Below are 14,193 nucleotides of genomic sequence, written 5' to 3'. Positions count from 1 at the left end.
ATGACCAACAAAAAATTAGCAGTTAGTTTGCATTGACATAGTGAGCAATAGAAGTAATTTTGCCTTCTACATCACGTCATATTGATGCACAGAAAAATAACAAAAAGTGATTTTGTAGTTAAATAAATACTGACCTCCAAAAATGATTTCTCTATCTTTCATATACAGAACGATAAATCAATATTTTAATGATCGTGACAGGCCTATTTGGGGCCATCTCAAATCTCAGCCGTAACACAACTGGCCCCGGGGCCACTCTCGGACACATCTGCAGAACAGCTCCAGATGACACTTTACAAATATTTACTACACAAGGGACGTTTTCATCCGACAAGCGTGAAAATCCCTGTCATGAATACAATGAAGGTGGCTGTAATTCCCTGAGCTCCTGCTTCACCATAAATGGCTGTCAGGGCTGTGTCTGATTTATTTCTCAAGTGTTGGTGGGACATGAGGCCCTCACGGCACCTCCCGGACCTCACCAGGAGCACCAGAATGAGCCCACAGACACCCATACACAGACACCCATACACACCTCCTTTGCAGGTGAATAGAAGAAGAAACAGGCGCGGGGAGGGGAGTAGCCGGCGCATGGTTTTCTGAAAGACCTGAGTTTGAAAATTCATGTTTATATTCATGTTCTGCACAACACAGACACGCAGTAGTCAAAAATACATGTGCGGGGCCTGACACCTGACAAATCTGACACATTTGCAGGTGTGTTATTGCTGTTGTGTGGCAAAATACACTTCTGCCAGTCACAGAACACCAAACGGCTGTATTTTGAAAAAGCATTAGGAAATAAAACAGACAGCTTAACGGAAAATATTTAAGAAGTACATGACTATTTAAGCTTCTTATCTTATCCAATCTTATTCTCACCATGCTAAATACTACATGTCGAAGTAGATTAGAAGCTTACAGTTATTTTGCTACCCACCAAATAGTTAGCTTACTCTGTTATAGTAAATGAGCAGAGAAATGGTATATACATAACAAGATGCAATATTTGTTCAGGATCAAGGTGAGATAACAAGGGATGTTTAGGTACAAAAAAACTAATAAAATGCTGGTTAGCAGTTATTCTACAACAACCCCACTGTGGCGATATTTCTCATAGTCATTCATGTAGTATGTATCATTTTGTTTACACGTTTTTCTGCAGCTTAATAAAGAAGGGGAGAAATATGGTATGGAAATGAACAGCTGTCATCATTTGCTACCATGATGCTTCAACTTTTTCAAAGAATCTCCCAACCTCTGTAACATCACTGACAGGGAAATCAATGCAGAGACTGAGAAATACACAAAAACACACCGGACGTAATGGGAGCAGAATGGACAGGGCATTGACATGTCAAGTGCTAACTGACTAGCTGTCAATACACTCACTGACCAGAAAGGTCCTGCACTGTCAGGGGACTGTGAGGTACAAGGCCAGAAAAAATAACACGCTCGCAGGGAGCTGCAAGTCAATCAAATTATGTTCTTCCAGCCCACTAGCTGCACAAGTACAGCCGAGCAACACAGGCTCCAGAGAGAGAGGGCCAGTCGACGGGGAGCGGCCTCCTGCTGAGGAGGCTAGCACTGACTACCCTGGAGGCAACGCACAGGACTTTCTTGCACCATCAACAATAATCATGAAATATAGAATCAATATATATATGTTACACAAAAGTGAAGGAGTCCGGAGTAGATATTTTCTCTGTCTGATAAATGGTTGTCTTCTAGATCAAATTTGAAATAAGTACAGACATTAGGACAATGTTAAGTTTGAACTCCTTGAATTATCGAGCTTTAGCATGCCTTTCTGCAAACAGATGTGCAAGAAACCCAAGGGCTCCAAAGTGTAAAAGAAAAAGTCCTATATAGTTGCCATTATAGTTTTATATAGTCAAATCACAACATTCGATAATTGAGGTACTGGTGTGTTATTGTCCTTGTAGAGAAAATTTGACCTCTGCATTTGACCCAAACTTAAGTGCCATTGGGGCAACCCCATGGGGGCAGGATCAGCGGGTGACTGTAGTGCTGGGACCAAAGCTAGGACCAGCCTAAGATTAATCTCTTGCTGATGTATTAGGAATTGTTTTAATTATCTCCAATTTGCTGGGCCTCTGCTGCTTTCGTCAAATTGAATGACAAACTCTATTTTAGCACCAGATTAGTTTTATACATTATACTGTGTCTTTATTTAAACTACAAATTAAAGACTCAAGTTTTGTGGAATTAAGGCCACTTATCAGTTTATGGCTTTCAGAATGTCATTTTATCAGTACTTAGTTGGACCCCAGCCCCCTTTTATTTCTTTTGTAAAACAAAAAGTGTGAAGTCAAAGGCGACTTTAAACAGTCGACATGACGGTGTCACAACACATCATAAATAAAATCATCCCGGTGGAAATTGAAGGAAAATGTTTCTTCAAACCAGATTAGGCTCATGTCACGGGGGTTGTCTGGTAAGATTTGAGGGAAAAATATCAATAAACATAAAGTGAAGAGAAAAGGTAGCAGGTGACAGATGCTTGGGATGTCACATCTCGTAAATGTACTTTGTGATCACATATGAACACTACATGAGTGACAGCCAAGGGAGGGGGCCACTCTAGTTCAGTCTTTTATGACCAAAAAAATCATCTCAATACTTGAGAAACTTTTCTAATCTGTCAAAATGAATGTTCAAGAGCGGCAATGAACTAAGAACGAGAAGTTATTATTTTTGCTTAGATAACATGTTAAAGTTGACTGTTGACCCAATAACAAAAAACAAAATGAACATGAAAAGTCAATATTACATTGAATTTTATTATACAAAATAAGACCAATTACTGTTTTAAGTCAAAGAGCAAATGCAGATTACCTTCTTGAGTCTTCTTTGAGAAAATTATATTACTTTATATTATTATAGTGTAATAAAAATGATGTATTTTCTACTCACAGCTCCCTCACAGCTCACAAATGGCTGGGGTCTAGCTCTATTTTAGACTTATAAAGCTCTATTTTCAATGCACCAGAGAGAATGCACTCATACATAGTTTGCAAAGTGGAAGACCCTATAGAATTATTATTTAGGTGCTACCAAAATATCAATATGTTCCAGATTTTCTATCATTCTTAGAAACATATAAGACATATATTTGTCTTAAATATTAAAAGCTGAAGTGGCCAGAAGGAATATTCCACTTTGTGGCAAAGGCTTCCTATAAAACAGAGCACCACCCAATCACCTCTCCTCCCCGGGTCCCCAGGGCAGGCCCGCTCTGTTTGAAGATCAAAGCGTCTGAGGTAAAACAGCATGTTTACAGGTGTGGGGAAATTGAAAATTTCCTTGGCTGTGTGCGTCTAGAGGAAGTACACCAACACACAGTCTGCATGTGCTGTGGCCTTGTTAATGGGGGTCTATGAGGCACTTATGGTCGCTTAGTTGTGCTTTTGAGAGATGAGCTGTTGGTAGTAGCCCTACAGAAATAACAATGTTGCCTAAAAATTTTGAATTTAAAATATATAGCTCAAGTAGAATGTCAATGCAATAATAACAAGAGTGTATGTTTGTGTGTATGTATGTTGTAAGTGGAGCATTTACTTATACTTGCCAATAGTCATGAAGTTATCACTTTCATGTATAAACAAACCTGAAGTCAGAACCTGCACAGATTCCTCCAGCTCACCTGTTGGATTCACATGCCAGCCCCTATCACTACTATTCCAAAAATAACACCCCAACAGTTGTGATTTTGGTTTACACATAATGCCAATTTAAATTTCAATAGTTTGTATGGAAATGTATTTAAATGAAGTTGAGGTTAGACATATTATTAGGAAAAGAGTTATATAATAATGCCTAACACTTGCACTTTATAGCCCAGGCAAACCTCTCAAATCACCACTCCATAGTCATTATTCATTCACCACTCACTGGTAGTACAGCCATATCTGCCCTGGGCTAGTCTGACAAGAAGCAAGTCTGTCAGTCTGCGCCATCTGCACGGACCGCCAAAAAATCACTCACTTAAACTATTCATACCAGGCAAGTTGGGTGTAATATCCTTCAAAAGAACACAATGACAATACTTGGTCCGAGCGCAGTTCGACTGGTTGACCTTTGGGTCAGTGTATGCTCTTCCCACGGAGCCACTGGCAGTGTTTACATGCACACTCTAAGTCTGATTATCCAAATCATATACATTTTTATAAATTATAAGATTATTAAAATCACATGTAATCAGCAAAATAATCACATTTCTTTCTGATCATAGTGTAATTTAAATAAACTTAAAGGTCCAGAAATGAGATTTTGGTGTGCATGTGAACATAGCCACTGTCGCCCCCTATAGTTTTGAGCTAGAAGACACACACCTGTTGTGGTCAAGAGAAGGAAAACTAGCTTTGTACTAAAAGATCCAAATCAGCAAGAGCATAAGACCATTTAAACAACAACTGTTTGGTTACATTGCTGGGTTAATTTTTACCATATTGTTCTGGGATAGACAGGAGAATGCAATACCAAAGTGGAGTATGGCATCTCCACTTACTGCAGCGATGGGCCAATCACAGTGAAGCACTTTGTGCATGAAAAGGAGTGAGTGTTTAGCTTTTGAGGCTATTTGTGCATCTGACTCCTGTGTAGTGTTTGTGTCCGATGGGAGGTGCCTGCACCAGTTTCCTTAAAGGAGTAGGGGGCTCTGTTTGTTTCTGCGTGGTGCCAGGAGAAGTGACAGCCATTCCGGCTCTTTCACAGAATTGAGGAGGAGAAAAAAAACACACACATTCATCTGTGTGAGAAAAGAAGTCGGCTGAACTCAGATGAAAGGGCCATGGAGCCGCGGTGCACAGGAAGCCACACTGTATAGTTCAACACCAGAGACAGGCAAGAGACCTACACACAAATACCAAGATAGACAACAACTGTTTCAGTCAAAAGTTAACAAAAGCAACATTTATGTTTGAATTTAGTGCGAAAAAAAGTGAATAGAAAGCATATTAGTGCCATGCCATTTTATATAAAAAAAATAAAAACATTGTCAATTACCATGCTGTGCACACTGGCCCTCACATGTCCCATATCCAGGACTGTAATGTAATCAACTATTCAGTATCTTATGCCAGAATTAGACAGTGCAAAGCAAAACCACTGCTGGAACCACAGCAAATGCAATACTTAAATCCACTGAAATACAAAAAATAAATAAATAAAATAAAATGCAGACTTCACACTGCATTGCACCTCTGCCCCTGTGGTCTCTGTTTGATTTTGGGAGAAAAAAATAATGGGCCAAAAAAAAAAAAAAAAAAAAAAAAAACATTATATATACATACATACATATTTTTTTAAAAAACAAAGCATACACAAACATACAAAGTGATCATTAGAAACCAACAGCACAGGAATATAACTAATTAGGCGAAATATGTATTAACTACAGCTACAGCTGTTTTGGTTATTGCAAAGTCATTGTTATGAGCTACTTTTCACTAAATCTTTGTAATACATCAGTATAATACATAAATCACTATAATACATTTTTCTCTTAAACTATTTCTTTTTGAAGTTGTATGTATTCAGTGTATCTTTTCCTCCAGAGTGGCGCAATGCTGACCCAGAACCACGCGGATGACCGGTGGTTCCAGGTCCGCGCAAGTGCACGCACACACTCGTTTCATTAAAGCAGCTCCACAAATGAATCAGAGGATATGGCGTTTGTTTTAAAGTTTTTCTCCAAACAAAGGCCCGACATGCCTTTAATGGAAGCGACTCCAGATAAGCGGAGCAGGCCAAAGAATTTAGAGTTAATTTGGGACCAAGCGATCTAAGTCTGATCCTGCATTATGTCTAATTGGCTACAGTAGATTTACCGAGCTATTGATAGGTGCCAAACAAGACATTACGTGAGACAGATGCCAAACAAGACAATTACTGAGAGTTTATTTATTTATTTATTTATATTAGCTCATCTTACTAAACTACATAAAGACATTTAATTAAACGTGGGATGTATTGGTACAAAAACATTAAAAGCAATAAAGTTATTTTAGTCAGCTTTGCGTAACTGCGTGTGACCAGAAGGCATACCAGTATTCTAAAATATAAGATTTCCAGAACTAAACAAAGTAAGGCCTATAGACGTGTGTATAAATGAGGTGAAGTGTGCTTGTTGGGGCCCTACAGCAGGCCTAGAGCCAGGGGACGTCAGACTCACTGGTGCGCAGTTTGGCCTCAGGTGCCCGTGACTATAGCGACCATCAAAAACATTTGCTCCTGCGCACACATTATCTAAGAGAAGACTTGTAAAATACATCTCATTTAAATATTTAATTGACTAATATTGGTGTTATATCAATCATCAGCATATAGAAAACCTATGTGCGTACACAAGAGGAAGACACACTTTACGCACACATATATCAGTAAAAGAATGAAGAGTTAGGCCTATAGGGACGAAAGATAATAAAAGAATAAACGAGCACACTTTAAATCTCTCTACTTTGTAATGTATCTTTGAAGCCAAACATGAATTTAGTAATATAATATTAGTAATATTTGTGATAACCATTGTTTAACTCATAACTCTAATTAGGTTAAATATATAGCATATTTTACTTGACATGAAAAAAAACTTTACTCAAAGCGGGACATTCCGTACTTGGGAGAAAGCAGCACATGACCACAAAACGCAAACATCAAGGAGCAACTTCGTACAAAACAGCTACACTAGACTACAGAGAAAAAGCAAACAGTTGGGAAAGACAGAAGAAAAAAAAACTCTTCTTATTCCATGGATCGATATCAACAGCAGGGGCCGAACAGGAACCGGCATCGATGCACTGTGTGCAGCTGACCTTTCCCACTCCCCATAGGTCATGCCTTCCTCCGGCAAGAGGTCACGGGGCCAGCCACTGAACGGGGAGCCTCGGTACAGAACCATTTATGCAATTACACTTCACAAAATACACCCCTCGCTCTAGTACGTTCAGATAGACTATTTATGCTCGCATCAATGTTTACTTCAAATTAGCATATTTATTTTTCGCATCACCAATACGAGCTGCGTAATGTAAGCAGCTACTATAGCCCACACTGCCTCCAGCCTCTTACGCACACACAGAGCCACTTGCTGCGACAGCGAAGACTTGGCCTACAGCACAGAAAGCACCGGCAATACCAGCAGCACTGAGTTAACACAAACGTGCACCAGAGCCATTCACGCGCCACAGAATCTTGTCTCAAACAGAAGACATCATTCAAACTCCTGTCTAAGGTCAACAAGAGAAAAGTAGCTGGAAAAGATATGCGTCCTCCAGCATCACCCGCAAAACATAGATCCTAACATCCAATAAACACAGACAACAACAAGTGAAAGGAATTGCATATGAGATAAAACGAGAAGTTCAAGTTCACTTTGTTGGTGGAGCTGTGAGTGGGACAGTCTAGAGAACTGATATTTTTTTTTTTAAATGCAATATTATATTATTATTATTATTAAATACAGCCACAATATTTCACCCTGTTTCTATTTTATTTGCATCATTTTTTAGTGTCATATTCAGTTGTGTTACTCTATAAACTAAATTGCGCAATACGGCTTTACATTTTTAACCGACCACCAGCCATTTCAAAATAACCACTAGAATACATGTTTATACTTGCAACACATTTTATTATATTCGTATGCAGTAAAATTTTTATCACAATTAGGAAGGACACCTCTTAAAACTTTGAACAAAAGCACATTAAATCGAAAACAACTGCCCATGTTAAGCTCGTAAATGTACATATTTATAGTAAAGAAACATTCTTTATAAATACTGTTTTATCTGTAGCAAGTAAATAGCATAATTTAATTACAAATGGATAAATATGGCAGTTGGTATTTACAACAGGAAGAATGTAGTTACAGAAAACCCAACGGCACAACGTTTATTTTCCTTCCAGATAGTATTCACAATTCAAAACTTGCAAAGCACAAAACATCACAAGTTAAGCCCGAACTAAATAAAAACAAATGTACATTCACAAGCAATATATTGTGGTCTGTTCCAGTTCCATGTTAACTTTGGCACTCTGCAGTTCATAGATGTTTAGCATAGTACAATCAGTTTGCCTTAAGATCACAATATTCAACATGATACAGCGTTATCGGAATATGTGCACTAGAAGTTGGAAATAGAGAAATAGCTACCATTGAAGGGACATCTACACCAAGGACAGACAAACTATCACAACCAATGGGCAAGTGGGCTTTTCCAATTTTATTTACATTATTCACTATATGATACATATTTCCTCTGATTAACCCCCTCACATGAGGAGACTTATAATAAAATACAAAATAAACAAAATTTGTGTGCCTCTCACGTGCACGTGTTCCATTTTCGTGCAGGATGGTCCAGTGCTTTTCTGTGTTTGTTTTAAAGAGTGTGTGTGGCTTCGGCTCAAGCCAGAGTCCTACACGTACCACTCACTGAAATTGGAGGAGAGGGTGCTGTGTCCACTGGAGTTGTGCACGACTGAGGCAGGGGACAGGGTTGTGTTGCTCTGGGTCTCTGTGGTGGGGGACACTAGGCCTGGGGGGGTGGACGACTCATAACCAGAGCTGCCAGCTGGGGACGAGTCTGAGCCGGGTGGAGAGGATTCATGAACCTGGAATAGATTAAAGAAATACATTAGATCAGATTGCATTGGAAATTGGATTTAGTGTGATTACTTAAAACAACAACTGAGACAGAAGAAGTAAAGGCTATTTACCTTCATGTGTTTCCGTAGCGAGCTGGGGTGTGTGTAGGACTTGTCACACATCTTGCAGAGATATGGCTTGTCTGAAGTGTGCACGTGCATGTGCTTCTTTCTGTCGCTGCTGTTTGCAAACCGCCTGTCACAGCCTTCAAACTCACACTGGAAAGGCTTCTCTCCTGTAGCAAGGCAAAGGAGACCATGTTAACACAGATATTCACCCATTCTCAAAGAAACATTTCCAAGTAAACAATATTTAATAAGAAGTAGGCTAAACAGACTTAAATTATATTTTATGGAAAACTTCGGACATAAGTTCATCCCTCAAACCCCACACCATTTGCTAAAATAGACAATAAAAATCTAATTAACACCTGACCATTTTCATGGCATGGCACCGCCAGTCTGTCCCCCAAGAAAATACAAGTCCAAATGTGAAAGCTTGGTAATGGCCCTGTCTAGCACCTTATAAGCTCCCATTCAAGAGGGGGGAAAACGCACCATGAAAAACAAAAGGCACGCATAAACAGTGCGGGCAGAGGATCTACAACACAACAGAGGACTCTAAGGCATGCATGAATTGCAAATGCCATGCAATGCAAATGAAGTGAATTTCTAGAGGGAAAAGTTGGGATAAAAATTAGAATAACTAAAGATTCCTGGATCGTTTGGCCTGCATTGTCCCTGTGTCATATTTGACCTCATTCCAAACTTTACACAATACATGGAATCCATGTAAATGTATCTATGGTACAAATACGTAATATCAACATGGTGCGTAATTACAATTTCCCACGTATGCATTTTGATACCTTGGAAAATATTGTTACTTTAGCAAATAAAATAATCTAATAATTATTAACGTGTTCTAGACAACCCACGTTAGCCTCATTATAAAACATGACCTAATGCATTAATTACAGTAAATGTATATGTATAATGGTTGTCGTTTTACCTGTATGCGTTCGTTTGTGGATCTTCAAGTTTTCGGAGCGAGCGAACACCTTTCCACAGCCGGGGAACGGACACGGGAACGGCTTTTCGCCCGTGTGGACCCGAATGTGATTAACCAGTTTGTATTTGGCCTTGAAAGGCTTGCTTTCTCGTGAGCATTCTTCCCAGAAGCAGATATGGTTCGTTTGCTCGGGTCCGCCAACGTGCTCAACAGAGACGTGCGTAACCAGCTCGTGCATGGTGCTAAAAGTTTTGTTGCAGCACTTCTTGGGGTTGCTCAGCTGCTCGGGGTCGATCCACTTACAGATGAGCTCCTGCTTGATGCACTGTTGCCTCATGTAGCGGAAGAAGGCACCGGGGTGGTGTGCTGCCATGTTCATACCCATGTTCATATTCATGGAGCCGTACTGGTTGTGAAGCTGAGCGGCGGAGTAGGGGTCGGTCCGCGGACTGGACACCTGGTGGTACTGGTCAGAGCGTCCGAACACTTCGCCGGGTAGTCCGAGGCGCATTTGGCCGTTGAGCACATTGGGGGATCCGTGGGTGCCGTGTTGGTCGTGGATCCCGGGGAACAGAATGTGGCCTTGAGTGTCTGAGTGGGAGTGATGTAGGGATCCCGCCGTGGGGCCAAAAATAGTGTGCTGGCCGCTTGCCGGAGAGGATTCTCCAAAGCCGCGGCTGCGAAACAGAAAGTCCCTGGTTGAGTTGAAAGGGGAGCTAGCATAAGACGTGACATGAGCGTGCGCGCCCAGAGCCGCAGCGGGGTAACCGGGCGCCTGGCTGCTGAACGCAGAGCTCTGTCCCGGGGAGAGGTCGTGGTTGAGTTTAAAGGCACCCATGTGTGCCGAGTCTACAAAGCTGTTCTGAGCCAAACCCAAGTCTCTGTCCTGCATGTCGCTCGCGGAGTGATGCCTTGCAAACGAACTCACTCCCAGTCCGGGAAACTGGTGACCAGCGTCCAGCAACATGACTGCACTCTCACAAAATCGACTTTCCTTTAATTCAGTTCAGTGGAAAGTTTTAAACCGAGAAATCACACGGTGCTGATAAGCAACGCCTTTACTTCCAGCCTTTTAACCAGCATCAGGCGTGCGTCAAAACAGTGGTCCGCGCATGAAGAAAATAAAAATAAATGCGACTTTAACGTCAGACTAAGAAAAAATCCAAACAACAAGACAGACTTTCCTTGTGTCCACTGCTCCTTGGTTAAAAAGCACTAAATGAATTAATTATCTTACTAGGTGTCCTTCGCCAAAGAGCAGCTGGAGCATCTCAAACGTTGCTCTTCCGATGGCTATATATTTCTGTAGCTCGCAGTGTTTATCGTAGAGGGTCCCTCTTTCTCCGTGGACTGACTCTACCTCTTCTTCCGCCCCCTTTAACTGGAGCCCCTCCACTCGCATCCCGCGTTCTGATTGGCTAACGGATCTCATCAATCCCTCGCGCCCGGCCAATGGCTAGTTGCGCTGGGACGATTTAATAGTGCAACGCCATTTTCCACTAATAATTACCGCCTACTTTTAGGAGAAGGTTTGGGGGAATAGGCTACAGGAGAAAGGATCAGTACGAGAGACAAGAGTGTTTATTTTGTATTTGGTGTCACGTACGCCCCAACTTGCGTAGAATAGAATGTGACTTTTATTGACTTTGGACACAGAAATAGGACATAGGCCTACTGAACAATTCATAATTTACAAATGTGTAATTATTTCTCACGATAAAATAAAATTAAGACGTTGGACCAAAGAGATAGGTCTAGAAGAAATGCAGTAAATCCTTACACCTACACACATGCGCACAACATAACTAACTCTAAATAGGCTATAACAATAGGCTTGTACACAAACACTTGGTAATTAGATGACGCCTTTAGGATAGGCTACATAAAATTAGACTGCCTCGACTATGTAAGCTTTCAGAGACTCATCAAGTATTTTGTATTCTAGAGTTTATTTTCCCAAGTGTATTCAATCAAAGAAGACATAGTTTTGAAAATGATATAATTTAACTGCCCCTGCATATATATTAGTTTTGTCCAAATGCTGTAAATCTTAACGGCTTGGCTGGGGGTTTGGAGCAGTTGTAGAGCCACATCTGGGCCTTAAGAGGTGCTCACGCCGCACTGTACATGCAGTCTTTAATGGTTCCATATGTTACTGGTTGTGCTTCTTTGGTGGTTCTCGAAAATCACCACACCAATTAAGAAACACGGTATGGCGGTGGCAGGCGCATGGAATACATTTGTGTTGGTTAACCATACAGCACACACAAAACCCTTTTTTGAACGCAAGGCATACCCCGACACATTTTGTCATGTATAAATAATGTTATTGAAATGAAATTAGGCACATAATTATTTTGTCTACTTAAATTTTCACCAGCACAGCGTTTACATGGTCAGACTAGGCCTAGCCAACACATTTTCCAATTGTTGTTTTTTATTTAGCACAAAAGGTTTACTTACATTTTACTCACGCCACCAGTCAAGTCCCATTCCTTCTCCTATGCCACTTGACTAACGCAAGACAAATGGGCAACGTTTTCAAACTTTGTTTAATGTCTTGCGTTAGCTCGGATTGTGTGGGGCTCTGCGTTATGCGTAACGTGCATCTGTGTGTGTGCGTGCCATTCCCCCAAGTCTATTTCAAACTGCACCACAGGAAGCGCAGGAGCTGATCCAAGTTCAAAGTCACGTCTACCGACCTCATATAAGAAGTTCTTTATTTCTTTGCAAAACCACAAAACCTTCAGTGGATAGCATAGTGAAGCGAAAGGGAAATTTAAAACATGAGAAAAAAATCTCATACATGGGGACGCATGCGTTGTCCCTTCAGCATGTAGAAGAAAGGGGCTGTGCTATCCCCAAAGACCATTTCAACAGGTTTTACACAGGAAATATAGGCTGATATATAGCCCAGGCATGTAACACAAATCACTATATGAACCATAAAGCTGGCAGTGAATGTGGGAAGTGGTTATCAATGGAGTGAGGAGCGCTGGTCACACTCTGCCTGCAGACAATCTTAGGGGCCAAGAGTCGTTTATATCTTTCTCTCTGTTATGTGACAGTATCAATATGTTGACACACCACAACTTTTACTTGTGCCCATTTCATGACCTTGTGTTTCATGGATGTTTGACCTCCGACCCATTAAGACCACATATGTTGCCCCCTTGACTCCTCTTGGTAAAATAAGTCCGTTTATGACAAAGCGCTTTTGTTTTAAAGAGGAGGCAGCGAGAGTGGAAGAAGGAGGGAACAGGTCGGCTTCCGTTTGACTCTGGAAGTGGAAATTCAAGGCAATAACCCAGTGTTTTCCAGATAAGTTATGCTATTGTATTTATTAATTTATTTTATTGTGTTGATTAATTCCTAAATAACGTGTTTACAAAAAACACAACAATTTAAGTTGCGTAAAATTTAACAATTACCAACTGGTCCATGGTCACCCAACCGAAACTACAAAATAAAAATACTGATCCTACTACATGTGGAAAGCAGCTGATGGACCATGTTTATCTTTTTCAGTCTTTTTTTAAATTTTCATTCCTGGTATTTTTTATTCTCCAAAATACAAAATAGACTACTTAATCATACACTATATTTTACAAATTACTCAGGCAATTTTATTTTATTATTATTATTTTTAACAATAGCCTTTATTATAGTTTGACTCTACATAAGTTCAATAGAATCAACAGACAAAAAGTAAACTTTCGCTAAATAACGTCAAGCACTTATTTATCACAAAACAATACTGTATATATCTGCAGATCACATCTGTGTCGTCTCCCCCCAAAATGCAAAACAGCTCCGTATTTAGCGCAAAGATCCTAAACAGTGCGTGTTGTTTATTTTAAAAAGTAGTCGCTTTTTACACGTGTGTGACTTTACACTTACTTTGTCTTAACGCACCGCTATTTGAAACGCTTGTTAGTCTGAAAGGTAAATTAAATAACTAAACGTGGCGCCTCTGACACATCTACCGCTATCACTGCAGCCAGATCGGTCTCTGGGACAGGACGGTTCAGTTTTCTCCACATATGGTGACTTCAAATGCTGATTGGACGAACCGAGCCAGGACTCAAGAAATTTTGGGCGTAATCGTCCCATAAACACATTGACATTAGTGGTCCAGGAGTAAACGCACACAAAGGCGCGGAGAGATGAAAACAGATCCGCTGGCAACTTTGTAGAGTACAACTTTTTGGAGTCGACAGCGATAAAGAGAGTGAGGGGGCGGAACCCTGCTGAGCCCCTGCGCTGAACGACAGCCAATCGCTTCGTTCTCCTAACTGCCAGTCACCAAAATCCGTCCAATACCCGCAGTGCCATTTCTAAACTGTATTCCCCACTGTGTGCTCCAACTGTTGTATGTTCTGCCAATCGCTTGAGGACAGAGTGGGGAAAGGAGCAAGCAGAGTTAGAAGCCGGACATAAGAAGTTATAGGCCCTTATATACATATTCCCCTAATGTTTTAGAGAGTCAGGTGTGGTGTAAAAACAATATC

At 40.7% G+C, this 14,193-nt stretch overlaps 2 protein-coding genes across 2 annotated transcripts in view; both read right to left on the bottom strand.

Annotated features, from left to right (window-relative positions):
- Positions 1 to 7,748: 7,748 nt before the first annotated feature.
- Positions 7,749 to 10,649, bottom strand: zic2a (zic family member 2 (odd-paired homolog, Drosophila), a). Its single transcript, XM_020936281.2, has 3 exons — positions 9,683 to 10,649; positions 8,743 to 8,906; positions 7,749 to 8,637 (listed from the first exon to the last, which is right to left on the bottom strand). Exons 1-3 carry the CDS (start codon positions 10,647 to 10,649, stop codon positions 8,443 to 8,445), a joined length of 1,326 nt encoding a protein of 441 aa, XP_020791940.1. The 3' UTR covers positions 7,749 to 8,442.
- The window catches only part of clybl (citrate lyase beta like), a 64,203-nt gene continuing 58,897 nt past the window's right edge, over positions 8,888 to 14,193 (bottom strand). Inside the window, exon 9 of the mRNA XM_055151278.1 lies at positions 8,888 to 8,906. The gene's annotated coding sequence lies outside the window, so the exon portion shown is untranslated. The remainder of the gene's footprint in view (positions 8,907 to 14,193) is intronic.

Source organism: Boleophthalmus pectinirostris, unplaced genomic scaffold (assembly GCF_026225935.1).
Source record: "Boleophthalmus pectinirostris isolate CB_2022bp ecotype Guang Dong unplaced genomic scaffold, ASM2622593v1 HiC_scaffold_1, whole genome shotgun sequence".
Taxonomy (NCBI): domain Eukaryota; kingdom Metazoa; phylum Chordata; class Actinopteri; order Gobiiformes; family Gobiidae; genus Boleophthalmus; species Boleophthalmus pectinirostris.
Note: the sequence above shows the minus strand (reverse complement) of the source record. Positions and strands in the feature narration are given on the sequence as shown.